This window comes from Phasianus colchicus, chromosome 2 (assembly GCF_987193195.1).
Source record: "Phasianus colchicus chromosome 2, bPhaCol1.hap1.1, whole genome shotgun sequence".
Classification (NCBI taxonomy): Eukaryota; Metazoa; Chordata; class Aves; order Galliformes; family Phasianidae; genus Phasianus; species Phasianus colchicus.
The window spans coordinates 31,661,187-31,688,958 of record NC_143437.1 but is presented as its reverse complement, the minus strand read 5'-3'; the positions used below and the strand labels follow the sequence as shown (position 1 = coordinate 31,688,958).

The 27,772-nt window shown below is 40.1% G+C and overlaps 2 protein-coding genes across 5 annotated transcripts in view; one reads left to right on the top strand and one right to left on the bottom strand.

Moving 5' to 3' along the window:
- Window positions 1-27,772, bottom strand: part of RMDN2 (regulator of microtubule dynamics 2) — a 155,358-nt gene that overhangs the window by 108,204 nt on the left and 19,382 nt on the right. The window lies entirely within an intron of this gene.
- On the top strand, window positions 1,100-27,534 carry CDC42EP3 (CDC42 effector protein 3). 4 transcript variants are annotated; one of them, XM_090135273.1, is made up of 3 exons: window positions 1,100-1,247; window positions 2,213-2,297; window positions 25,462-27,534. In XM_090135273.1, exon 3 carries the CDS (start codon window positions 25,728-25,730, stop codon window positions 26,487-26,489), a length of 762 nt encoding a protein of 253 aa, XP_089991399.1. In that variant the 5' UTR covers window positions 1,100-1,247; window positions 2,213-2,297; window positions 25,462-25,727; the 3' UTR covers window positions 26,490-27,534. The 4 variants fall into 4 exon arrangements, with proteins under 4 accessions (XP_089991399.1, XP_031449149.2, XP_089991400.1 ...); XM_031593289.2 differs by lacking the exon at window positions 2,213-2,297; XM_090135274.1 differs by lacking the exons at window positions 1,100-1,247; window positions 2,213-2,297 and adding an exon at window positions 14,550-14,568.

Genomic DNA, 27,772 nt, shown 5'->3' with positions numbered 1-27,772 from the left:
CTTGGCCTTGTTGAACCTCATCCCATTCACCTCAGCCCAGCGATCCAGCTTATCTAGATCCCTCTGAAGGGCCTCCCTACCCTTTGTAGGGTACACAAAAGGACTTTCATGGAGTTTAAAGAATTTCAGATTTCGTCTGCAGGGACAGTATTTCCTAAAGAAGTCAAGAAGTTGAGGATGCCCTATCCCTGGAGGTGCTCTAAGCTAGGTTGGATGTGGCCCTGGGCAGCCTGATCTGGTGGTGGTGTTCCTGCCCACGGCAGGGGTTGGAACTGGGTGGGCTTTAAGATCCCTTCCAACCCAAACCATTCTGTGATTCCATGGTTCAGATAGCTTCACACTCACAGACACCACTGTGTGTAAGGATGCTGCAGGCTGAGGGCACACGCCTAACATGGAAATGTTCTGTGCATCCTGGCACTGCATCTACATAAAGAAAATGCATTTGTCCTGTGGTCAGGTGCATTAGCATTGAAGTGCTCCAACGCTAACAGTGCAAAGAAAATAAAAGGAAATATTCTCTCACAGGTGCGAGTATGTAAACATATTTTTAACTATGCATACAACTACATACAATGCATCTACAGTTCATGCTTACTTAGAAATGCCATACATAATGAAAATTATTCAAATGCTCAGAAAAATGCCCCAGCCGAAATCAGGCGCATACCACATCAGACGCTTCCACAAACACACACTCGGCGCTTTGGGACCCTGCCAAAGACGACCTTTCCAAAATCGACCCTTAAGCAGCACCGCCAGGAGCAGGGCAGGTACCTGCCCACGGACACCTGGGGAGGGCAGGCTTGCGGGAGGGCGGCGACCTCGGCTCTCCACCCGGGGAGCGTGTAAAAATGTTATCAACGCCTCAGTTCGCACGGACTCGCCACGCAACGACCCGTCGGCCGCCAGCAAGAGCCTGCGCGACGGGCCGGGGTCCTTCCGCCGGCCTTTGGGCTCTCCCGACCGCCAGGGCGAGCTCCTCGCGCACGGCCCGCCCCGCGGCTGCCGCGCCGGGATTTCCCTGCAGCCCGCCCCAACGCCCGCCCTCCCCGCCGGCAGCGCCGCCTCCCGCGGCTCCCGCTGCCGCTCGCGGCCCCGCGCCGCGCCCCCGGGATTCGGGGATCCGCCGCCGCCCGGCCGCGCGCTGACGGGCGCTCGGAGGTGCCGGTCACGGAGGGGCGGCCCCGCTGCCCGCCCGGCTCCGCGGCGAGGAGCGAGGAGCGGCGGCAGCCGCCGGCTGAGCCGTGAGTCGGGGAGCGGGGCGGGCGGCTGCCGGTGCGCAGCTCCGAACCGGGGTGGCCTCCCCTGCGGGCGACGGCGGCCCCGCAGCGAGCCGAGAGGGAGAGAGGGAGGGGAGGCATTTCGGAGGCATTTATCAATGAATCCTGGTGTTGGGGCGCAGTTCTGTTGATGGCTCGGGGTGCTTCTGCATCACCGTAATTCAGATCTTAGGTTCGTCCCCCGATGATGGGTTTACATTGTCTCCGCTGCGGGTTTCTCCGGTCCCTACTTCCCGTTCTGTGTCAGCGGCGCAGCCCCACACCGCGTCTGCGTTTTGTGCGGGGTGAGCCCGCGCATCCCCCCGGCCCTCCGTCCCTCCATCCGTCCGTCCCTCCATCCGTCCGTCCGTGTGCACCTGAGCGGCGGCCGGGAGCGGCTCCGGCTGTCCGCAGACAAAGAGTCCCGGGCGGGAGGTGCGGGGCGGTGCGGGGTTCGGCCGCCGGTGGAGAATTGTGGGCGGCGGATTGAAGAGAGGGGCTCATTTCGTCGTCGATGGAAATGTAAAAGAGAGTGAAGTAGAGGAAGCAATTAATTTAGGACTTGCGTCACCGTAGACTGTTGTTATGCTTTAAAAATAGGAAGAGGGCTTATTATGAATTTGTTTAATGAAACGAACGTGATCCGGATCTTTTCCTTTGAGAAGCATTTGGGTGCGGGAGGCGGGGAGAGCGCCCAGGAGTGAAATTGCTTATACACTGACCAGTATTTTCAGTCATGTATAGATCATAAATATGTAACGTGGTTCAGGGAAAACAGATGCTGTAAGGTATGAGGATCTAAAAGTGAGCAGTTGGTGAGGCGGGCGGCAGCAGAAATGCTGAAATCCGTGTGTGGTGGCTCAGATGTTTGGAGGAATGACAGAGCTACCAAAAAAGGCATCGTGATGCTCAGCACAGTGCCAGGAACAGAATTTTCTCCTTCCCTACAGAAAAGGAAAGCGCGATACTTGGGAGCAAGAAGTGACAGATGTGGCATCTCAGCAGCTGGCTGAACATAAAAGCGCCTATCAGCAGGTGATTGCTGTTGCCAGGATTTATTTTTAAAGTGTTTTGTTCTGAAAGGGTCCAGCGTATGGTAGTGTTAGCATTAAGCTTCACTTCAACTCTTTGGCATGTTAAAAATAGTTTTTCAGCAGAAGCGTTCAGAAAAGTAACAAAAAACTCCTATGTTCAAGGCATTCCTTGCTTTGAACATTTGTTTTTTATTACAGCGTTCAGGGGAGAGGAACTGAGCAGGTTCTCCAGTCGGTAGAATACTGAAAGGAGCAATTTTTTTTCCTGGCCTCAGCATAAGCCAGCAGTATCTGCAAAGGAAACAATGGGGCCCATCTCCTCCTTAGATGAAAGATAATCGCAACTCCTGTTCTCTCAGCAGCACCTTGTGCACTCACAGGAGTGAAAATCAGGCTGCTGAAACTACCTCCCCCTGTAGTCCTGCCTTCTTCAGTGATGCATCAAGCCAGCCAACATCGCCAGGTGGTGGCCTGGGTGCCTTTGGAAAGGGAAGAGATGGTATCGCCCGACAGGCAGCCTGGAGCCACGCGTTCCCTGGGGCAGCGTGGCTCTGCACTGCGCCGTTTGACTGCTGTCACACTGACTTCAAAGAGGTGTTTCAAACTGTTCCAAGCCACTGATAGAAGCTTTGCTGTAACCAGAGAAAGCCATGTTTCATGGCAAAACATGTCTTGTTCTCAGCTTTTCATAATTACGTATGCTGTTTCGGTTTGTAATCTTCTAAGCTGTGACTCCTTTAGAAGAAATTCTGGTCCTCTGCCCAAGTCTTGAGAAATAGTTTAAGGTAGGGGAGGGAACTGTACTGGTATTTAGAAAGAAATTTCCTTCTGCATGTAAAACTTGCCTTCAGGTTCTCTCTGCTTCTCCTGGCACGGTGTCCTGGGGGCTCTGAGGTGCTCATGTTCCTCACCCTCACAGACAAGAGTTGCTGTGGATCCAAGTCATGTAGTGTTTCTTTTGGCTTTTGCATGCAAATGCATGCATTTTTGCAAATGCGCACAGATGTAACTTTGGAAAAACAAACAAAAAGCATCACTTCTCTACTTTTTTTCTTTTTGTATCACAATCACAGCAGAATCAATGTCAGCTGTCAAGATTGAAGCCATCTCAGAAGAACTGTCTGGCTGTCCCTCCCAGCGGTACAAGGGAACTGACTGGGAGGGCTATCCATAACACAGCCCCACCGGTACAGCATTCATAGGGGGGCATTTGACTTGACTTGATGGTTTTGGTGTGTGATAGAAAGGTGCTTTTCCCACAGAAACTTGGGCCTGAACTTTAATATGGAATAATTAATAGGAAGAGCATGGTACACAGGTGTTAGATAGTGTGCTGTTTTTAAAGGATTTCTTCTCACTGCAAAGCAGCCCAGTTACTAGCCAGTGAAAGCATGTAGCTGGTACTGATGGATATCACTGGGTAGACTATTGAGAGTGGATGTGAAGCACCACCAACCAGGGGAGGCTTTTGTGTGAGGCTGGATGGCAAAACTAGGTGCTACAAGTGAGACAGAGCCCAGGTAAAGCTCATGCTGAAGAGAAGATATGTTTCCAGTGCTGTGCTAAATAAGAGAGTTCTAGATGACACTCATGAATATAATTCTTACATACAGTATTTTACAGTATTCAGCATTCTTTTAGCAATGATATTGATCCATCATGGTGACTGCAGTGGGAAGAATGTAGTAGGAGTGGTTGGAACCAACTTCTTCATAGTTTAAGAGTTAAATCAAGACACAGAGCTTCATAAATCACTCTGCCAAGATGAAGTGAGATGATTACAAGTAGACAGTGTTGGCCAAGGTGACAAGGTATATTTACACCATCACTTGGGTTTCATTGACGTTTATGGAATAGTCAGGTGTGGGAAGAAATGTTTGTTTTATGATTCAGCCACTAGTTAAGTGCACAGAAGCATAGTTAATCAATAATTTTTATAATCGACTGGATGTTTTTTCTTCTGAGAGCTTACTGAACTGTTGAGTGTATTTTATTCTTTTTTGTGCGGGTGGTTTTTGTTTTTTGATGTGAGAGATAAGCCATGTACAGGCTATGCCCATATTAGAGTAGCGCAGTTTAAAACCTGAAGCTCTGAAAATGTGAAAATTATGGTTAAAAACTATCCTCATGACCATAACAGTTCTGTATGTGAGACTATGTTACTGAAAGTATGTCTAGCAAATCGAATTTGAAATATTGTTATATTTGAAATTATGCAAGTTGCATAATGCTTTTAAAGCATGATGAGTCGTATCTCAGTGGTGCCAAGGTGCCACATTAAGAGTTTCAGTCTTCACCTTGTGTGGTTCAACATCTTAGAACTTAACTATGTAAATGTTGTGTTAATGTTGTTCATTGAGCAGTAGAAGAAAGCTCATCCAGGTTGATGCATTGCTTTGATTTCCATCATAAAAGTCAACATGGAACAAGTTAGATAAGAAATGAAATGTGATGATTAGTGAGTTACTGTGCTGGGGCTTATTCATAATGATCTAAGTGAACTTCTCTGTAGTTATGTGCAAACAGCAGCTGGTCTTCTGTAGAGATACAAGTGCAGATGACAAGCTGTGGTCACTGAAAGTAGGTATGACTTGCCTAGTCACGTCTCTGCAAAGTTGTCTAGATGTAGTTACAAGGTAATTTTTACTTTTAAAAGTTATTTTTTAGAGAAGTTTCTAAAAATAAAGCCTTCTTGTCTTTGCTGGGGAAGTCTAAAATGTAGTGTTTGGTGTATTTTTAATTTATTATTATTTATTCTGTCCCTTTGAAATACCAGATGTTTCAAGTCTGGTTCTCACTGTTCCGCTGTAGAAATTTTTGTGTATCTGAATATTTGTATTGTGCCTTAAACAAAGGAAACAGGTGTTGAGTCTTTATTCCAAATGTTTTGGTTTTTTTTTTTCTTCTCTAAAATATTAGAACCTATCATAAAAATAGCGAATGAGCAAACTCCTAGTCTGAAAATTATTTTTTCCCTGGTAAAAAATCTTCATAGTATAACAGTGAAGTGAAACAAATCCAAAAAGCCAATGTGAAAAGCTTGTTAATGATGGCAAAAGCAAGTATACCTAAATCAAAAAATGTCTGGGGAGTATGATGATAGATACATGAGGGCTTTTCTAGCCCTCTTGCCTCAGACAATACATGAGATGAATGAGGTGAGAAGTAGCAAAAGAAAGGATGTATCTAAAATGATGAACTAAGGCTGAAGGTTCTGCTCTGTCATAGCCCTTTTGGTTGTGCTGGACAGTATTCTAATGTAGATGGTGAAGGATTCAACTAATGATTGCACAAATAACATAATCTTTGGATTTCCTAGCTTTTGCTTTGACTCTATTCCTCCAATTCTGATAAAGCACCCCCTTGAGTTTTAAGAGCATAGTTCTCTCAAGCTGTATGACTGGGTCAGTTCCAGTATAGTAAACATTTAGTAGACTTCTTTTTTTTTAATGCTTGAGTGGTACACTAATACCAAGTAAGTACAAGAAGACAATGCCAAAGTTGCTGTTTTGTCTTTTTTTTTTTTTTTTCCTTTCCCACATTTACATTCTTGTCTTTCTGTTTAATTTTCCCCATATTTATTTTCATGAAGTGCTTAGCAGCACTAATGGATTCTTTTCATTAAGAAAGCTTTTACATTTTAGAAAAAACAATACTTCAGGTTAGAACCTTAAAAAAACCCTTGCGACAGCAGAACAATTTTTTAATGTTCCTCTTGATTCTAATACTTACTAAATCTAACCTTTTAAATTGTATTCTTGAATTCATTGTGATTAGAAAGCAATTCCATTCCTTCTTTCTTGTATGTTTATCTCCAGCTCTAGTTAAGACCTAAATTGAGTGTGTATAGCTACATATACATCTTTTTCATGAAGATCTTAAGTATATTCTAGAAACCACAAACTTTATCTTTTTGTCTCAGTTAATCTGATTTGGTGTATACTTTGATTTAGTTTAACTTTTAATTCTATTTACTCATCGGATTTGGATAAATTAGATCTGAAACTTGGCCAAAGATTAGTCCAAGTTGTAGTGGGGCTTCAGGTGAATCTTTTGTTCTGCTCTTTCTCTTTCCTCTGCTTGAGATGTACACCACAAATACTGTCTTCAGGGTTATGGACTACTATTAAGGAAAAGCACCTTGTTCAGACATTCTGACACTGTTTTTAATTAAGAATTCTGTTGGGGAATGGCCATTAGTATTAATTTTCAGTCTTTATTTTTGGATTTGATTAAGCTGTCTTCTGAGAACTAAAGCCTAATCTCAATTTGTTTAAAAATTATCCTGAGAGATCTTTTAGGTCCATCTTCTTAAGGTTCAGATATCAAATTATAGCTTAATCAATTTTGATTTTCATGCTGTGTGACATTTTAAAGCATTGGTAGGACCCTTTTTTTCGAGAGTACTATTTCTGTAAATGTAAAAAATAAAGCAAAAGCATCACTGATGCCAAAAGCTGCATGTGCCACAGTGAGAGAGGAAGAAAAAAAAAAGCAGATTCTGCCTTTTGCAGTTTATTGTGAAGGCCAGCCATACTGTTTCTGCCCAGCACTGAAGTGCAAAGGCACTTCTCTTCAGCTTCTGCATGACTTGTCTGAGTTTGTCTGTAGGATGGTATGTAGCTATGTAGATTTGTTGTCTCCCTTCTTTTGAGGATGCATGGCTCCTAGGAAGAATGTTAGGGATTACCCCAACTTAGGAAAGACGTAAACAGTAGGAGAGAGCTACATGGTGAGTGAAATGGGGAAAGGAAAGAATAGTGCTATTGATGGTCCTGCATGTCAGATGCAGCTCACATGTTCCTTCCTCAGATGCAAGAGATTGTTGCTCTTCATTAAGTTTAAGCTGGTCCTTTGCTTGCTCATTTCTCTAAGGCACATGACCTTGGAAAAATAGCCACAGCTCATAAGAAGGTAAGATGCAATGTGTCCGGGGTCATTGCTTGCATTTTCTGTGAGCAGCATTTTTTTTGCTTGGATATTTAAAAAACAGATGGGAGTATGGAGAATGGAGCAGTGTGTCCACACAGAGGATATGTAGACATATGGAATTGTATTTTACTGCAGTCCAAGCAAATATTTTGGGGTAAAACATGGAAAGGGGAGGAGAGGTGTCGCTTACAACAGTTACAAAATGAATGGTATTCCCTGCCCCAAAAGATGCCACAACTGATCAGCTGTGTCTTGTGAGCTGTTGTTTTATGTGTGCACAGTTTATAATGTACAATACACCTGGCATGTCATTAGGACACCTGTTGCCACAAAAATACAGCTTTATAGTAATACATTGCTCAGATTTTACTTCTTGCCTAGAATTAAGAGAATGCTGGCATTGAATCACTTTGAGAAAAAACTGAATTGAACTGATTGGATTGTTAATGTTACCACGTCTACTCTTCTTTGTTTCTTCTTAATGATATGTGAAATAATTAGTGGTACAGAGAAGACAACACAGCAAATTGATTGTTAGGGACAAGAGAGTTGACAGAGTAGGCCGGTAATTTGTATGGCAGCTCCTCACTTCCAGTATGTCCTTTTCCACTTGCACTGTATTTTAGTTGAGGAGGGAGGCTGTTTCTGTTTTTCTGTACAGCTGTTTTTGTCTACATATACCCTCAGGCAGGGTGAAAACCCATCTCAGTCTACAGAATCTTTTAGATAAGATCCACTAAAGTCAACAGCAAAGAAAACAAAGGCATCTGTTTTATTGCAGAGTGGCCTGTATAGTTCTCTTAAAAATAGTTATTTCTGCTCCCGAAGAAGAAAAGTTACAATAGGAAGAGCCCAAGTAGGTTAGGAATCTGTAGGAGTTCCTAAAGGAATTTATGAGATAGATAAGAAGAAACATTACTTCTCCAAGTGAAAGTGATAATCAAGTAGCAAATGCTCCATGCAACTTTCATATTTTTGTCTGATAATTAACTTCATTTTTAGTTGTAATTTTTTTTACCCTGGGACTACAACAATGCCTCTAGTTTGGCAGAAGAATATCCATTGTATGTGATGTATTTTGTGGTGTTGAATAAAAGCTGGATTATTGGGATATACTCTGATGACACAGAGGAGAAAGAAACGGGAGTGTCAAGTAATGGATTGAAGACAGAAAAGTTGGAAGTTTTTCGACACTGCCACTGGTGAGAAGCATACCCATTAAAGTGCAAATCTTTTAAGTGCATTCACATAATTTCTGAAAATACAAAGATTTTATCTTCATAAAACTGAAAAAATTGTAAGAAAACAAGTTTCAGTGCCCAAGTAAGCACCCTAAGCATGGAAGTAACTCATACTGCTCAATTCTAGTTGATTTTCCTATATCAAACCTCCTTTGCATATCTGTGCGTGACAGTTAATCTCTACCTCACTTCCACTGTACTTCGTCTCCTGATTTTGCTTTCTTAGTTCTTATGCACAGGGTCTGTCCTTTCTGATTTTGGGCTGATGGTTCTTCTTTCCTGTTGCCATCACTGGTTACTGGGCTTTCTGAATTTCTGGCTACTCTGTGGTGCAGTCAACATGCTGAAGAGAATGGGTGCCACGTAGAGGGACCTGGGCAAGCTTTAGAGCTGAGCCCATGTGAATGTCATGAATTTCAATCAGGCTTGAAAAAAAGTGGTATTTCTAGTGTGTTGTCAAAATTCAAGTGTTAACTCAGTTTCTCTTGAGTAAAAGTAAATGAAGCTGCATCTTATCTTTTGTTGTTCTTTTCTCCAGAATCGAGTATTTAATATTGGACATTGAATGAATTCACCTAGTCATGATTTTGAGTTCCTTTTTTTTTTCTTTGAAGTTGTACTTTTAAAATGTTACCTTGTTCATGTTGAGTAAGCTAAGTTGTTGTGAAGTGGGCGCCCTTCTGCTTGCATCAGAGGAGAAACAGCTTTTAAAGCTTGCAGAACTCAAATAAATTTATTCAATTCTCTGTGCAGGATTTGAAGCAGTGTCAAACATAGTTGGATTTTTTTGTTTGTTTTGTTTGTTCATTTTTTTACTGTTTTGTGCTGAAAGACTAGAACTTTCCAAGCACAGCTTGGTTTGATGAGTACTCTATTTTGATAACTTTTAGGAAATTTACCCTTTCAGCCTTCATAATTATCTTTATGGCCAAGAAAACATAATTTGTGGACAAAAGGGCTCTAAGAAAATTAGTATGGCTTTTTCTGTGTGATACAAGTACTTTCCAAAATATTTAATCCTTAAGAGAAAGGTCACATATTTCATCAAGGAAAAATACTATTCATACCTTCAATGTTAAAAGCCCTAACAGACAGTAGGGAACGTGTCTATCACAAGTCATAGGCCTTTCCTGAATAGTTACCGAGTTCTGTGTCAGTGTGGTTCCTGAATTGTTTGACTTAGACCATGAGCAGTTTGTTTGTGGGGAAAAAAATGTTAAAGTTGATAAATAAATTAATAAATAAAAAGAGAATCCACTACAAGCCCTGGTAAAACATTCTTATTGTTCAGAGAAGGTATATTTTCTTTCTTCCTTTGCTTTCTCTAGCTACATGCTAGCAAATGTATGTAATAGCATAATTCAGTGGCTGGCAGCTGGATGTACTCTTTTATTACATTTTTATTCCATATGAGTTGATTACAGCCCATGATCTACTCATCACTTCATTTTCAAAGTAGCTGAGCAGATTCAATTTTCCATGGATCTGTTTTTGTAAATTATCTAGCGTCATGGCTCTTTTCTTTAGTGACATCCTCCTGGAATTTTGGCCACCAGGAACAGACATAACAATGGCCAAATACAGAATTTTCCTTTCCCTTGTCATTACTCTGTTATGCAGTGGGGGTTTGCAATAGACCTTTTGACTGCAGCAAAAGAAGATCTGCTTCAGCTGCTTGTCTGTCCTGGCCTACAAAACTTTGCTACTGTTTCTGAGCACATATCTTCCATCATAAAAGTGTGGCCTGTGTGATTTAGTCAAAATTTTAATCTTGAATGTGTGAATTTGGCTACTGTTAAAGCTTGAGCAGCTTTCTGATGTTCATGTGCCGTGCTGATGATCATGTATCAGCAAATCACATTTTTCCTCTCATTTCCTCTCCTCCCTATGATCCTCAGTCTTCCAGTGTGGGTCATTTTAGAGTAATTCTCCAACTGCAATGGATAAATTAAAGGCAAAGATTTAAAAAGCTTCCATTGGGAAGGCAGATTGAATGTCCTTCTGCTGAGTAGAATGCCTACACAAGTCATATCTCGTAGTAGAAAGATATGCCACAACTTCTATATGGAGTATCCTCAGTGTGACTGTGAGTGTCATCACTCTTTACTATGTACGGATAAGTAAAAATTTCAGTGAAGTCAGGCACATTAAGCTGGTGTGTAAGAAATTGTATTTGATCTGCTCTGAGATCCCATTGGTTTAGAAGAGAAGATGCCTTTGTTGGATGTTGTACAAACTGTCCTTCTCCCACTGCAGTTGTATCATTTTTGTCATCTTGTAATCTGTTTAGTGAAACAAAAGCCCTCATTCTGATTTGATTTAAAGTAGCTACTGCCTCTAACAATTACGCTCATTTAATTACTGCTAACAGGGAAGATGGGAATTAAGTTTCTCAAAAAGTAAACCTGATTGTACTTTTAAGCTATCTGAAAAGAGTAGTCTGTGGCTGCTATATGGTAGTGTGTTTCAAAAAGTTACTTGAGTTTCATGGTTGTTTCTTGCACTTAGTTAAGGAATGTGTTAGAAGAATGAACAGGAATGGGAATTCATTGCACTTCCTAGGGTGAGGAGTTGTTTCTTTGTAAATGGAGCATGTGAACCGAGATGTTTATGTTGGTAAACTCTTTCCCTGTGTTCTTCTGAGGATATGAGTGCTAAGTCTGAACAAGGAGCAAATGGCAACCTTTCAGTGGATGGTCCAAGAAGAATATTTTGGTGTCTGGAAGAACACACAGGAAAGCTTTCTATATCTTCTTCTACATGAGAAAAGTAAATAGCAAGAGGTGTGAAGGGAATTTCATTATTTATTAGGCGTGGTCAAGTTCTAAAACAACATTTAGTTCATATTGTTGGAAAATAAATCACCAGGAGCTTGACCAACAAAATTCAAGGTTTAAATATCTGTCTGAATTTTCAGCCATTCTCAATTTTACAAACAAAAATATTGTAATTTCATTTCAAGAAGTAATGCCCTTGCAACCTGTGTTGGCACGCTGGCTGATACTGCCTGCCCTGTTGCAGACAGTGTGGAACACCTGGGAAGGTGTGAGCTTTCCTAATCATGGCTGCAGAGATTAAACTGGTTGCCTGGACACTAATGAAAGTTAGCTGTTATACAGCAAGCTGGTAATAAGTTGAATCTGGAGTTTTGGTTTACTAGTGTAAATATTTCTTTATTTTTTTCATGGTTGTTTGGGTCTCTCTTCACTTTGCATCCTAAATTGTCTCTGCCTTCCCACTTTCATTCTCTAAAGTGAACAAATTATGATCTTTTCAGGAATGGCAAAAGCTTAAAAGCAATACCTGTGGCAGGATTTCTGTTTCAGGACATATATAAATTTGAGTTACTCAGTAGGATAACCTGTATTTAGCATGTTTTGTGTTCTGAGAGGATTTGAATGACACAAAAAGAAAAGCATATTTCTCTAAAGCTTCACTGAGTTCTGATCAAGGAAAATTCTGTTGCTATTCACTCAAAGGCCACGTATGCAGTTAGATGGGTTCTGAATAGCTGTAAAGCTGTATATTGACTCAAGTTGTAAAGGATACTTTCTCATAGTATGGAGAAATTACTCATCTTTAACTTCAAAACTGAATGTTTACAGAGATTTTGGCAAAAAAAAGTTTATCCATATAGTATAGAAAATACTGTATAATGATGGTAGAGGAGGCAACAGGAAACAGGCATATAAAAGTTCAGTAGTAATTTTAATAGCTAAAGACTGTAGGTTCCCTGTGTTTCTGCAGAGGCTATTTCTCTCATAAGAAGCAGCATGGACTTTTATAAGACAAGAGAAAGCCATACTGTGCCTTAAATTAAGACAATCCTGTTGCATTATTACAGTATGAAATGGGGGATATTATGCCTGGATATGATTTCTGTTAGCTCTCAGGACCAAGAAATTAATCTCAATTTCTGCTCCACTTGCCTGCTGTAAGGACATCAGGAATACCAGGGCACGCCCTGCTGTGGCTTGGGTTCTCACTGTCTTTACATTGCTTTTATTTTCTGAGGTTTGGTGCTTGTTTTTTTCCCTTCAGTGTTTGAGCAGAAGTTGTTGTTAGTACTGTGGGTGTCTGTCCTGGGCTCTACCACGTGTCACATTTCCTTAAATGTCAGTTGGATAGTAAGCCATACTGCACGACATGTCACTCCTCCCATGACTTGACTTTTGACTCCCTGGAGCTTGCAAGAGCCATTAGAAATGTCTTTTAAATAGCTGTCAGTAAAAGCAGAAGTTCATCTCACCTACCTATTAAAGGATTAAGCAAATAAATGTGCCCTTCACGTGGTAAAGTAGGTCTTAGAATAACATTCTTTTATTTGTCTGCCTACACCCCAGTGCCTTCCATCCCAGGTATGTGAATTGGTACAGGAGCTACTCAGAGCATGTGGTAACAACTCAGGCTTGGGTCAAGGGAGAGTTGCATCCATGCCCACGGGGATTGCTGCACCTCATTTCTGTGCTGTTACAGGCGTGTAAATAAAATGTATGATGACCAAGCAGAGTTGTAACAGTCTTGCAGCAAGTGTTGCAATGCCATGTAAAGGCCTTCATGCGTGCGTGGTTGGTTTCAGAATTAGTTTCTCTCAACCATGAAGTGATTACTGCACCTAGATAAAGCATAGGCTTAGTGTAGTTAGCTGGTGTTCATTTAGCCAGACATAAGTGTAACTTCTGCCTTGTGTGATTGTTTCTCCTACTGGTCAGTGCAGTGCTCTGTGTCACGTGAGGAGCAAAATGCTGTTTGTGAGAGGCAAGCTGAGGCACTAATGAAAGCCAGATTGTTGTTTATTTCGGGTGGAATTTGGCTATCAGAAATCCAGTATAAGTCTTTTCAGTATGCTGGATGTGGAATGCTCCTGTTGCTCACTGTAAATTGTATGGACAATGGTATGGGCAATGGGTGATATGATTAACGGTCAACTTCAGGCTTTCTCTTCCCTTTGATATCCCTTGTAGGAGGCTGCATGAGGAACATGGAGGCTGCTGCTGAAGAGCATAGTTAGCAGTTAGTTGGCACTTGTAAAGGAGATTGAACCTCTCCCCTGAGGGTAGGAGGGAGGGAGAAGTGTGAACTCATCCTCTCCTTGGCGATGAGGACTGCAGGTGTCATCATCTGCATTACCTGAAGTCTAGCCCAGTTTCTGTTGAAGCATCTGATTAATTTTTGGTTTCTCATTAATGTGGGTGTCGAACAAATTAAATGTGACCAACATCCCAAGAAGGATCTGAAATTTGTTTTCAGCTGAAGAGCTCTTTATACAAATGAACATCAATTTCTATAATTAAGCACACACTTTATTCCTGCTGAACACAAATGAACCTTGAGACAGAAATTGCCTCTTGCAGCACCTCTCTTAAACAGTGAAAACTGCTTAGGCCCAGCGTGTGTGCTCTTTTCCAATCTTTCTGGTGAGGGGTTAGTTTTAGAGCAGTTTACTATGATCTTCTTCAAAAGGTCTGTGCTTCATGTATTTCCTTACAGACTAACAAACAACTGGGTGTTCCTCTCCCTTTGCATCCCAATGATTTACAGTCTTTTAAAGTGTGTGAGATTTTATTTAGATAGGAGAACTCATCATAAAAAGTCGTAACTTGCTATTTTCACCAAGGGCAAGTTGTTGTTTTGGTTGAGTATGGTATTACACCACTGCATTTGTCATTGTCAATTTATGCCAGGCTTTAAATAGGATACTCTGCAATGAGTTTGTTTGCTGGTAGCCTGTAATGCTTTCAGGCTAGCTAACATTAACAAGAGGCAGCATTACTGTGGCTGATGTTCTTTTGATCATGCACAACCCTAGTCAGGAAATGGGTGAGGAGCGTGAGTCATGATTACATTACCCTAATGTGACTGCCTACTAGAAGTCTTCTTTTGCCGCCAATACTCTTTCCCTTGACATTACTTCTAAAAACAAAATGTGCATTTTGGAGCACTTTGAAATATTGACCTTTAAACACAGGGATTTATGTTCTTTTACAGTCTCAAGGCAAAATCCTGAGCTGGAGCCCCTGCAGAGAGCAGAGAGAACAAGAACGTGTGCAAAATGCCTTTTCAAAAAGCTGCTAAAGAACAGGAGTTGCAGTACATTAGGTCTGCTTGAGTTCATTTGATTCAGCATCTTTTTCTGATCCTTTAATTATTCTGTCATGCTGCCTGCACATGCAAGCTCAAGGTCCGATCTCTGTGCACAGATGCTGTCATCTCATATGCCATTTGGCTTAAGCTGTGTCATACGCACATGCTTATCTTTGGAAATATGGCTGCAGTAATGGGGAGAAAGTAGCAGAGTACTGGCTGAGCTAAAACCCCAAGTGTCAAGAAGGTGGCTTTCCTGGGACCTGGAACAGCAGTATTTCAATCAGCTTAATTAGATGTGTGGGGTTTACACATCTAATTCAAAAGAAATATCAGCTGCTAATCAGTCGAACTAGTTTTAGCACTGAACTGGCACAGTGCCACTTTGAATATTCTGCCAGTGTATCTCTATAGTGCTTCCAAACATGGAAAAAAAACAAGTATTGAGTATATTCAGTTCTTTCAAATTAGACTTGCTTAACTCTGCCTGGTTTTAAGAGCAGTATGTGAAATACAACTGTTGGCACAGAAAGTGAATGTAGTCCAATACTATCTGATATATTCCAGGAAAAAAGTCTGATTGATATAGTATAAGCAATTCAAGTTGACAGAACGGAGCACTTGTCAAAAAGAGATGTGAAGAGGAAATGGGGAACACTGAACTGCTGTCCAATGTGATGCAGCCCTATCAGCTGGGGCAGGTCACAGGCGTTGCTGACATGCTGCAGAGCAGAGACAGAATATAATGTGTATTTCAGTTGTCACTTACTCTTACCTCCACTGAGACTGCCTTCAAATAGTGGCATTTTTTCTGTTAGAAGTACAGCTTATGCTTGTAGTAAAGTAATTTCCACATTTTTCATTATGTTTCTTATAAGGGCAGTAAAGCAAAATCACTTAGTTTACTTGTCTTAACAATCTACTTTGCACTGCGTACGGATGACCAGTTTTTAAAGTCTTATTAACTCTGTGATTTCATCCCCATTCTTAAGGAGGGCATGATTTGGACCAAATAAGAAATTCACTGAAAGCTTTTGTAATTAATTCATTGAATAATTTCCTTCCTTCCTTCTACCCCATCCCCATGCTCTTTGATCTCATCTTGATGGCCATTCTGCTCCTTGGAGAATACAGAACTGCAACAGAGCAGAGAATGCATCCTTTCCAATGTAGTGCAACAAGTATGTCTTGTGCAAATTTCCTCTGTAGTTCTGTACCTCTATTTCATAATTAACCTTTGTGTGTAGAGTGTTCTCTGGCCCTCAAGTTTGATTTAAATGAGTTTATCAGCTGTTTTAAGGTGGTAAATACTTCAAGTGAAACACTTGAGGAATTGAATAAAACAGAACTGGTGACTGTAATATGCCTATGTCACTTGTGTGTTTCAAGGAGATGATAAAGAATATTTGACTTAGAGATGAAGAGTATTTGAGAATTGGAGGAGAGGTGGGTAAAGGGCAGGAGTTGGGTTGAATGGGATTGTGCAAGATGGTATTATTTTTAGGTTGCCTTTTGTCAGGAGCTGCCAGTTAAGGAAATGTTAGAGATCTATTTAAAAAAAAAACAAGAAAAATGTTCAAAATATCTTGAAAAAAACTTTGTTGTTAGATTATACCAGCTTTAGGAACCCTAAGACAGACATTAGTGGAAGTAGCAAGTCATTTTTGCATCAGAAGTGAGTAAAAAAAAATCCATGGACATTTTATCTTGCAGAAGTGTTGGTTGAGAATTGCTCATCCCTTCTGCCAGAATCCTTTGCTCTGAGCTGTTCAAATGACTTGCTGCAGCTGGAAGTAGCAGTCCCACTCCTAGCCAGGTGATCTTAAACCCCTTTCCTAGTTAGTTTTCATCCAGTTCAGTGAGCTGAGCTGGCTTAGAAGGGGTCAAGTGTGTGCATGCGGATGGTGGGAGGAGAATATCTTTGACAGTAAGTTATATTGGGCTTGAACTCTCTCTGGAAGTGTGTTACCAGCAGTCACACTGCAGCTGTTTGTAAGCCTTTACTGTAAACTGAGTCAGTGGGGAGAACTGCTGCTGTGCCCAGTTTGCAGTGTGGCTTGTAGATCTGCCTGCATGCTGAGAGTACAAGGAACTGCAGTGCGGATCTGGGAACAAACAGAGAGGAAACAAAGGCGGAAACTTCTTACACCAGCTTTCAGAGCTGAGCTTGGCTGGAGAACTACACCCTCTGTGTTAAAGGAGAAAGCTATGTAGGTAAGCTGTTCAGAATTGCAAAGGGGCAGTCCTGCCGCTTCTGATTCTTCTGTCTGGCAATAACAGCACTCAGGTGAACATCTTGTGCATCAGGGAGCTTCTCTGTTGTAAAGACTAAACCTTCCTTCTTTCTTCACTGGTGAAATTTCAGCCAGAGTGGCTATCCAGTCTTTTAGGTGGCATATGGGCTTGGTTCTGGAGGTGTGGGTTTTTTCGTCCCTTTTTGGCAATTTTTTTGTAGTGCTAAGGGAACTCATGGACAAGATTTTTAAGCCTCTTCATCTTGTGGCCTGTGAGTTTATGATCCCTGGCTGTTTGCTCATCCAATGTGCTGGCTTTATAGGAGGAAAGGTGACCATGCTTCAGTGTACAGTCTGGCTGATATAACATAACCCCACCTTCACAGACTGCATGAATTAAGAAGCATTTAGTACTTTGTACAGACATGTACCTATGCCTAAATTGGAACGGTTGCCCAATTTTTGAAAGCCAACAATAAAGCTGAACTATATGGTATTAAATCCACGTGTATTGAATGTACCAGCAGCTAGCAAAGCTAAGAAGAATATAGTAGAGAGCTGCTTCAGTCTATGGAGCAGACCAGCAGAATCCAGTGAGCTCATTAAATGTCTGTCTCTAGGGAAGAAAAGACAAGAGGTTTTTATTGTTCTAGAAAAGATGCAAAGTTTTCAAACCTAGGAGAAGGCTTTGGCCAAAGCTTGCTGGGTGCTTTTTTAATGGATATTTTTAAAAACATTCTAATGAGTGGTCAAAAGCACAACTGCAAAAAAAAACAACAACACACTGTATAAGGCATTTGACTCAGTATTGCCTCACAGCCAAATTCTTAAAACTTCAGTTCTCTGTAGTGTCAATAAAGAACATATTAAACACATTGAGAATCTTAGAGTAAATGTCAGGAGGACACTGGCATCAGAGAGGAATGTATTTCATTTGAAATCATCCAACAGTCTTATACAGCACTGGGGTTTATGGTGTTTTCTTGAGCAGTCTGCAAATAAAATTATTGCAGTACAAATATGCAGATCATGGAGACTGAGGATGTGTATTGATGAAGAAGGCGATTGAGCACATTCAAATAGAATGTTTTCTCTTTCTGAGTTATGGCCTTGCATTTTATTCTGAAGAACATAAATCCAGCTTAGTTTCTGGTGAACAATAGCTTGGAAAGCCTTTTTTTTCCCTAAAGAATATAATCTTACTGGACAAATGGCATAGTATGAGCACTACCGTTGGCTGTGCTGGCCAGATTTGCTGATTAGATGAATATATGCTTATCTCCATCCTTAAAAAAATGGATGGGGTAACTCACACTGGAGCTACGAATGACTCTGGTAACAAATTTCTAACTTTGCTAATAGAATTCATTCTGCTTGGAGAACTGTTTTTTGTTAAATAAGCAGAAGAAATCTTAAAGGGTTTGTTGTGCAGTACTACTATCAGAGAGCTTGTAAACACTGGAAAATTCCTGTTGTAAGATGGTGAAGATAGACACAGAAATTTGATCTTGTTTATAAATGAGGAGAAATAATGGAAAGGAAGAAGTGATTTTATTTTTTTGTGTGTGCTGCGAGGGAGTGTATGCTGCATGAGAATGTTGTCACTAATTCTGATCTGCTCTGAAAAGGCTGTTGGAAAATTGGAGAGGGTTCAAAGGAGAGAAAGCAATATTTGAAGGCCTAAAATTACTCCCCCACCATCACCACATGAGGAATTCCCCCTGTTCACTTCGATCAAAAAAGACTACTGAGAAATGACTTGGTTAATATTCAAGTACCTTAACAGGGGTGAAGGTTGCTGGTTGATAAAAGGCCTTTGTAATCTCACAGACTGATATAGAACAAAATAATAACTGGAGACTGGGGCCAGTTGCTCAAATTAGAGAGCAGCCCCAAATTAGGTGACTTCAGCAGCCCCTTCTAGCTGTGCTGGTACAGCTGTTTGTTTTCACAGTTAATTTTATCCTTCAATTATTTATAATTAGGTTGGCTTCATTTCAGCATAATGCACACGTATTTTAACGGTTTATAGTTGGAGGTATTTCTTTGTTAATATGATTTATTCTAGCTTGGTCCATTTGACAAGATATTATGCAGGGAAAGGTTGTTGAGATTTAAGGCAGTCAACAACTGAAAATAATTTCAGGAATTTGGGTTCTTTTCATTCATAAGAGCTTTTGGGGCTGGGTTGTGCTAGACAAATGGAAGACACCTGGAGGAAAAGACACTGTATTCAATCTGTCCCTGTCTGTGCTTACATTAAAGGACAACTAACGCCCCTTCAGGAGTGCTCATTATTTATCCATACAATTTACATGAGAAAAAGTTTTTATAGCAAGGGAGATGAAAAGGTATCCTCAGATGATTTTCTTATCTTGAGGAAGTCAGAAGGAAATATGGCTGACAATCCTCTGCTTTTTATTTATTATTTTATTTCTCTTTAGCTTGTGTTATGTATAGCTGACGTTTTCCAGACTTTTCTTGTTATTCAATAATATATCTATATTATGGAGTATATTCATGTTTCCTTACTCACTCCTATTAGTTACCTCCAAGCAGAAAGTTGTTTCACAATTCAAACTACTGCAAGTAGTAGTAACTTGGAGTTTTTAATCTCTATTAATCTGGAAAGACATAGCAGGAGGAATTCTAGGGCTCTAGTTGTCTCTGTTGCAACATGATGTTTTTATGAATGATTCAAATGTATGCTTATTATATCTGTAGATGATGATAAACCCACATAGTAGAGAGGCCCAGATTAAAATTTAAAATTATCCTCACAATTTAAAGTGTTTGCAATTAATAGAATGCAATGCAGTGAGTATTAAGGCTTTGCTGTGGAGGCAGTAGTCATAAAGAAGATGTAGAATAACTGGCTAGGCAACTGTTCTTCACTAAAGAGGATAGGGTTCAGTAGACCACAAACTAAACATAAGCCAACTATGTTGTGATACTAAAAGAAAAATGCAGATACGCTGTTGAGAGAGAAAATGAGATCTCAGTTTGAATATTGTCTACTTTGGGGCATATTTAAAGAAAGATATGAATGAGAGGGAGGAGGACCAGAAAAAGAGATTGTTGGGAAGTGATCTAAGTTCCAGAAAGCATGTCTTGTGTTGAGAAATTGTTTACTATGTATAAAAGAAGGATGAAAGGAATTGAAGAATATGTATTAAAAAACAAACACAAAACAGTGTTTAGGGTACAAATTGATGCCTTCTGCCTGAAGACTAGCCTGTGCAGAGTAAATAACTGTGGGCAGTCTGCACATGTAGTGACTTTTAAGTGGAAAGAGAACAAACATCAGGGATTAGCAGGCCACTTAGACCTTTGAAGGAAAATGGAGACATGAATGAAGTGTACTGTAGAGTCCCTCTTGACTTGTGTTCCTGTAAGTTTGGGAGGAATGGGGATTTTTCTGTTTATTGTTCTTGTTGTTTGTTGTTTTGTTTTTAGTGGGTTTCGTATGTGCGTTTTCCCTTCATTTTCTAAAAGGCATATGTAAAAATAAGATAAAATAGGAAACTAGGGTGAACACAGTTGGAGAAGATTAGTTGCTCTGAAGTGTGATTAGCCTGATTGTTTTTATGGAGTAATTAAATCTGTAGCTTTAATCAGAAGGGTGCAAGTTCTTTGAAGAAGGGAGCAACAAAAGGGTAAGGGCTTTTAATCCAATCAGGGTGGTTGATTTTAATACAGATGAGTTCAGAGGCTGGGCCTCCTAGAAACCAAGTAAACTTAGATGAACAATCTGTAGAGGAAGTGTTACTACCTGATTTGGTTATGCTTACTCAGAAAGTGGTGACTGTATAAGCAAAGACTCACTGATGAATTGATGTAGAAGTAGATGGACTAGTGGCCTCATTTGCAGAGGCTGCCAGTTGATAGACACCTACATCCACAGGAATGTGAGAGGTAAGCTCTGTTGTGCATGATCTGCTGATTTTCTTGTATCTGAAGACTTAGTTATTCGTAGTGCTGGTTAGTTTTACTCACAGTGACTGCATGACTTCAAGCCTCTATTATAATAACATTGTTTGTACTGATGTAGTTTCAGGCATATTGGAAGTATCAGCATGGACAAGGCTGGTGAGAGCTACTGGTAGCTAAATTCCAGAATGAACCTCTAAAGCCTTATAGGTCTGTGCTTGCAGATATTTCATTAGATAGAGAAGTTTCACCAATTTACTGCATAGCTTATCTTGTCTTTTGTTGTATTGTTGTCTTTTCATTTAGTTATGTAAATAATGTACATATTGTCTTTTCTTTCCTAGTGACTTGCTCTATGTGATAATTCCCTGCTTTTTTTATGATGCTTTGCAAGTGGGTTCCTGTTAATTTTGAATGATCTTAGCCAATGATATGTTAGGCAGAATCCTTGCTAGGGACTGACCTAAAGAAAGCCCACAGGCTTCCCAGAAAACCTTGCTTCTTATCCTGCTCTGTGGAAAGAGGATTTTATTTCTATCATTTATTCATGTAGGACCCTGCCTAAGGACCTGGGTCTCTTGGGATTTGTGCACAAGTAAATTTTTGCATGAGGACCCTAATTTGTCTCTGGTTTGTAAGCTTAGATGTTGAGATACTTGCTGATAGCCTGTGGAATAGACTGAGGCATCCATTGAAAACTTCAAGCTGTGGGTAAGGTAGTTGCTGAGTGGACAGAAGGTTCACAAAGCAATTTGAGAAGTGCCTCTCACAATATTGGCCTTAGTTACCAAGCAAAACACTTAGATGAGAGTGTGAAGTGATAGGAATGAAAATGAGCTGGAGTTACAGCCAAACTAAAACTCTAATTTTCACTGGGCTGAAGTTTCTGTCTTAGCTCATGCTCAGATCTTGTTCAAAGAAGGATATCTAGAGATCTCCTAAACTGGTAGAAAAATCCTCTCAGATTATTCTCCTAACTGAAGTCTTCTACTGTAGGCTGGCAGTCTAAGGCTGTAGATTTTTAGTTATGCATTTGGTTTTCTGATAGCTTCTCATTCTGCTTTTCAGTTTGGTTAAGTGGTCACTTAGTCACTGAGATGAAATATATCAAAAAAAGGCTCTTCAAAAACAGCCAGCACAGCTTCACCAATGTCAAGGTGGAGGCCAGTGGCAGATGGTGTCCTTCAGGGGTCTGTCCTGGGACCAATACTCGTTAATGTCTTTATCAACGACAGAGATGATGGGATCAAATGCATCCTGAGCAAGTTTGTTGATGACACCAAACTGAGTAGTGTAGTTCATACAGCAGAAGGAAGGGATGCCATCTGGAGGAACCTTGATAAACTCAAAAACTGGGCCCTTGTTAACCTAATGAGTTCAACAAAGCAAAGTGCAAGGTTTTTCACTTGGGTGGAGGTAATCCCAGATATGTATATGGGCTGGGAGATGAATTCCTTGGGAGAAGCCCTGCTGTGAGGAACTTAGGAGTCCTATTTGATGAAAAGCTTAGCATGAGCCAGTAGTGTGTTCTTGCAACCCAGAAGGCCAACTGTAGCCTGGGTTGTGTCAGAAGAGGGGTGGGCAGCAGGGTGAGGGAGTTGATTCTCTCCCTCTGCTTTGCCTTGTTGAGGCCCTATCTGGAGTACTGTCTCCGGTCTAACACACAAGGGATGTCAAGGCTTTCGAGAGAGTCCAGAGGAGGGTCATGAAGATGATCAAAGGGCTGGAGCACCTCTCCTGTGAATGGACGTTGAGGTGCTGGTATAGGTTGTCCAGAGAGACTGTGGATGCCCCGGCCCTGGAGATGTTCAAGACCAGGTTGGATGGGGAGCCTAATCTAGTACTTGATCTAGCAGTTGGCAATTCTGCCTGCGGCAGGGGGGTTGGAACTTGATGGTCCTTGAGATCCCTTCCAACCCAAGCCATTCTATGATTCTATGAAAACAGCTAGATCAGAAAAGGGTCTAATTTTAAGACAAAGTAAACTTTACGGTGTAGCCTGATATTGAGACTGTAAAGTGTTCTGTTCCTTCTAAGCAGTATGTACTGGTAATTTCATGAAATTTTGCTGAATGCAGGGAGTAAGTTAAGCTTCTTGTGAAAATTTTGTGAATTATTCTTTTAGTTCTGAAAGAGTTAGGCTGGGAGCTTGGTCTTTTTGTACCTTTCTTCACTTACCAAATTCAGATTTTTATTTTCTTATTACTAAGGACTACTTTTTTAAAAAAATCCACATTGTATACTGATATCCTTATTTAATTACAAAGTAAGTATGAGTAAAAACAGTGTTTTAAGGTAAGTGACTGTTTTCAGATTGATTATATATTTCAGCTGGTCAGAGAGGCTTAAAATCTGTTCTTTGGGCAGCAGATGACAAAGAGGGTAAATGTGCAGAAAAGGAGTTGCTCTGATGTCTAGGTTATATTGTATGTTGGAAGACAGACTCTCTATTTAATACAGAGCCATTATCTTTTGTCTACAAATTGTAATCTCAGGATTTTCAGTGGGATGACTCATGAAATTTGCAGCAAAAGTAGCTTTTGTTTTTAGCAGAGCAAGTGCTGCTTGCAGTAAGTGTATAATTTTGAATGCTCTCTTCATATGCAAAATCTTTTTTGCACTAGCCATGTGGAAGGCAAGGCCTTCCCAAGAGCAAAGGCTGCTCTGTAAAGAGGGATTATAATTCCTGGCACTGAAGTCTCTTGTAGCATCCTCTGAGGTACTGTGGTTTTACACTGCCCCTTACTGGACTTTCTTATAGTGCAAGAACTTACAGCTATCTGGATGACCAAAAGTTTGCTCTATTTCAGGTTTTTGTGTGTTTTGCATTTTTGCCCTCTAAACTATGATTTGAATAAAATACAGAATTGGTCTTTCACTTTGAAACTAGCAACCACTAGGCTTCACTTTCAACCACATACAATCTCTGTAGAGTTGAGGATGATGTTCCTAAATTGGTTGCAATGGTAGAGTGATAACCAGGGTAAAGTGAGGGATGAAACAGTGTGGTAATTTTATTTTATTATTTTATTTCATTTTTTAAAATCTGAAAGGTAGCTGATTTGAGTAATCAGTTTTGTTCTATGATGCGTGGCACAAGCAGAGATCTTATTTAGGACTTCATAGACTGTAAGATGCAAAAGGTAGTTAAGTAGATGGAGTTTTGGTATGTAATGGGAATCTCCCACTATTCTGTAGATCCTAATGAATTAGCATTTTTCTGTTTAGAGGGAAGCTGTGCAGGATTGCAAGCAACTGTATTTTCAAAATTGAGCTTAAAAGTATCAGATGTTCTCTGCATTCATAGAACATTTGGCTTATTTTGTACGACAGTATTTTCTGTTTATATCTGTTGTACTTCTGTGTGAAGTGATTTTCAGCATTATCTGAAGTGCAGTAGATATTTTGTGGAAATCAAAAATCAAAATGCTAACTTGGCAAGATTCCCAGCTCCCCTTGTGATGCAGTGTTAAGCATCCAACTGAAGGAACTAATTACTCAGGTTAGAGGATTTGTGAAAATGCTTAAATACTTCTTGGCCATCTGTCTTTTTGCCAGTACAAAGCTTTCGAACTGATGATTCTTGCTGGGTTTAATTTGATGAAGGAATATCTGCTGGGGCACGCATCAAATGAAGCAAAAATATAGATGGCTTCTCTTCACGTATTGCACAGAGAGGGAGATGCATTTCTGTGGAAAAAACTGTAAGCTACTTCACAGAATTAGAATGGAAATGGACAGTAAGAGATTTGGGGCTGAGACTTTTAGTGAGGAATGGCCTGTAATGCTCTGCTCCCTGAATTGAATTGGGAAGAGTACAACGATGCCCACAATAAAAATGCTTTTATTCTGAGATTCTTACAGTATCCTTTATTGACTCCTGAGCAAAGAATCACACCATTAAAGCATTAGTAAAGAGTATTTTTTCCGTAACCAATTGACCCAGTAGCCTGTTAACCTTCTGGACAGCTTTATCAGACTTTTCAGATACAAGATTCTAGTAGGAAAACTTTATTTTAAAATGGTTTGGTGTACAGAGCAGAGTCACCATAGCTTCATAGCCTACATAGCTCATGAGCTACAGTCTAAAACTAATTGCTGTGTAAAATTCCTGTAGTCTGAAGACTATGGTCACAGGAATCAATCCCTTCTAAAACATGTTCGGATATTTGTAACTGAGGATGTTGATCAATACTTTCATCAGATGCCTATAATCATCCTTTTACATTAGCACATTTATCAGAAAAGCTATTTGTGAGTTTGTTCCAATAATAAATGAGGATATCAAAAGTTCTCAAATCCAAGTTGATCTACTCCCATTAAAAATAAATAAATAAATAAATAAATTTATTGAGTGACTTTTTTAGTCTTCCTGGCTCTACCAAAAGCTTTATGGTGTTGAGTGTTATAAATCAGTTTCTGCATTTGCACTTCAAGACCAGCATTTTGAATGTCAGAATGAGAAGAAGGATTCAGATAGTGATGTTTACCAAATGAACTGTGCTCAGCAACCGTGTCTAAGAAAGTCTGACTTCAAAACAAGTTATAAAGTCAGAGAAAGGTTAGCTAGCCGTTGTTAATCTTAAACCCTTTTATCCTGCCTAATGAAGGGAAGAAACATCATAATGTTAATCTGCAGACTGGAACTGTCAGTACCATTGCTAATTTTTTTCGTGTGTGTGTGAAAACAGGACTGAATGAACCATGAAAAATTAATGATAACCTGATTTTGTATCCCATGCAGGTCTTCTCAAGTTCTTGAAGTTGGATGTTTGGTTGCTAACTGGCCTGAAACTTGTGCACCATCTTGCAGAGTCCTCCAGCGGGAGACATTCACATACCCTGAAGTTCCCCACCTCAGAAGGGGACTTTTGATGTGCAAGATTGGTACAAGATGATGATGTAACATAGGTCACACTGAAGGTCTTCTGAGAAGAACTGTCTTTGTAAGGGACTTCTTCTTCTTCTTTTTTTTTTTTTTAAACAACTCCCCCTCTATCTACAAGCAAGATGCCAGCCAAGACACCCATCTACTTGAAAGCCGCTAACAATAAGAAAGGGAAGAAATTCAAACTAAGGGATATCTTGTCTCCTGATATGATCAGTCCACCACTTGGAGATTTTCGTCACACCATACATATTGGAAAAGAGGGACAACACGATGTTTTTGGAGACATCTCCTTTTTGCAGGGAAACTATGAATTATTGCCTGGAAATGAAGGAGAAACTAGAGTTAGCCAATCTGGTGGCCACAGTGAATTCTTAAGGGCAAACAGCACTTCTGAATCCATGTTTACAGAAACTCCATCACCAGTGCTCAAAAATGCTATTTCCCTTCCTGCCATTGGGGGTTCTCAAGCCCTTATGCTGCCCTTATTGTCACCAGTGACATTTAATTCAAAGCAAGAATCCGTCAGGTCATCAAGAAACCCACGGCTTAGCTGTGAGCCAGTAATTGAGGAAAAGCTGCAGGAGAAAAGTAAACAGACGGAGGATGGAGAAACATACAAAGATGATGTATGGGAGCAAAATGGTTCTTCTTCGCATTTTATTAATGGTAGAGACAGTAACTCATCCAGCTTTTCTGAACGATGCACTGATTGGCAAACAGCTGATTTGTTTGAAGATAGCCGACTTTCGTGTGAACTAACCAAGACAAAGTCAGAAGAATCCCTTTCAGATCTTGCAGGCTCTCTTCTCTCATTACAACTTGACTTGGGACCTTCACTTTTGGATGAGGTCCTCAATGTAATGGACAAGAATAAATCTTAGAGCTGGTACTCCTTGCTTTCTTATAAGTGATTCACTTAAATAAAAATAAACAGAAACACAGTTCAAGAGAAGAGACACTTAAAAATCAGCTGTATTTGCAGCTGTTTGACGGGTTTTCTAAAAATATTCATAAAGTACTATTTTTTTACCTATTGTTTTTCATAATTTTTATGACACTAAATTCTCACAGCAGGAAGGTAAATTTTAATAACAGTTTTCAGCAAGTATAAAATGTTTTTAAGTACCAGTATAATGATCAGAAACTTAAGAAACAGAATTTGAGGATGATACTGATCGTGACATTTGGTTAGTTCACTTCTATGGGCTTCTGAACATATGAGACTCTGTAAGTGTCAGAAAGGAGACTGGTATTAATTATTCACTGTTATAAATTATTGCAACATCACTTTACATGTTGGCCTCTTTCAAGAACCTTGTGCTTGGGGTCTTGGTTGTGTTTTTCTTCATTTTCCGTAGTACCATTTCTGTTATACCTTCACAGTAACTATTTCTGCAGTCTTACACTGCTCTGTATCCAGATGTAAACAGTTGAAGGCTTTTTCAGCTTCAGAGTGTCAACTGTTCTGAGTATGCACGAATTTTCACAGTTTGAGGCTTTGGGCCTGATGTTGTATATGAAATGATGTGTTGTAAACAGGTGACACATGCAAAATATGATGGTTAAATTATTTTAGAAGTTGAAATATATTTTTGTGTGTATCTTGGCTTTTTATTGTGGAGCCTACACATACAGTATCTCATCAAAATAATTGCTTGACATTATTGGTGCTCTTCTGGAAATTGTATATTTGTGTGTTTGAAAAAAATATGTATTGATACTCCTTGCTTTTTTTCTTCATTTATTGCCACACATGCTTAAACTTGCAACCAAAAACTTTGATTTTTCAAGAAGGCACTGGTTATTCACAATGCTTGTGATGTGTGCTGCAACAGGCAATGTTTTGGGAAACATGGATCCTTTAATACAGTATCTACATGGATTGCATAGATACCTTGTGCAATACAATAAAACAAATTAAATTACTATGTCTTTGTGATTCAGTATATAGCCTCACAAAACCAAAAAACTTTGTATTCTGCTGTATTAAAACTGCAGTATTAAAACTGCAGTAGAGTTGTGAAAATACAGGAGTGAGGGGCAGATCAGTTCAAATATCTCCATTAATTTGACATCTCCAATCCAATTTAATTCCTTGGATAGTAAGGGCAAACTCCAGGCATGTAGGACCTTTTGGGATAACTGATTTTGTTAATTAGTAGGA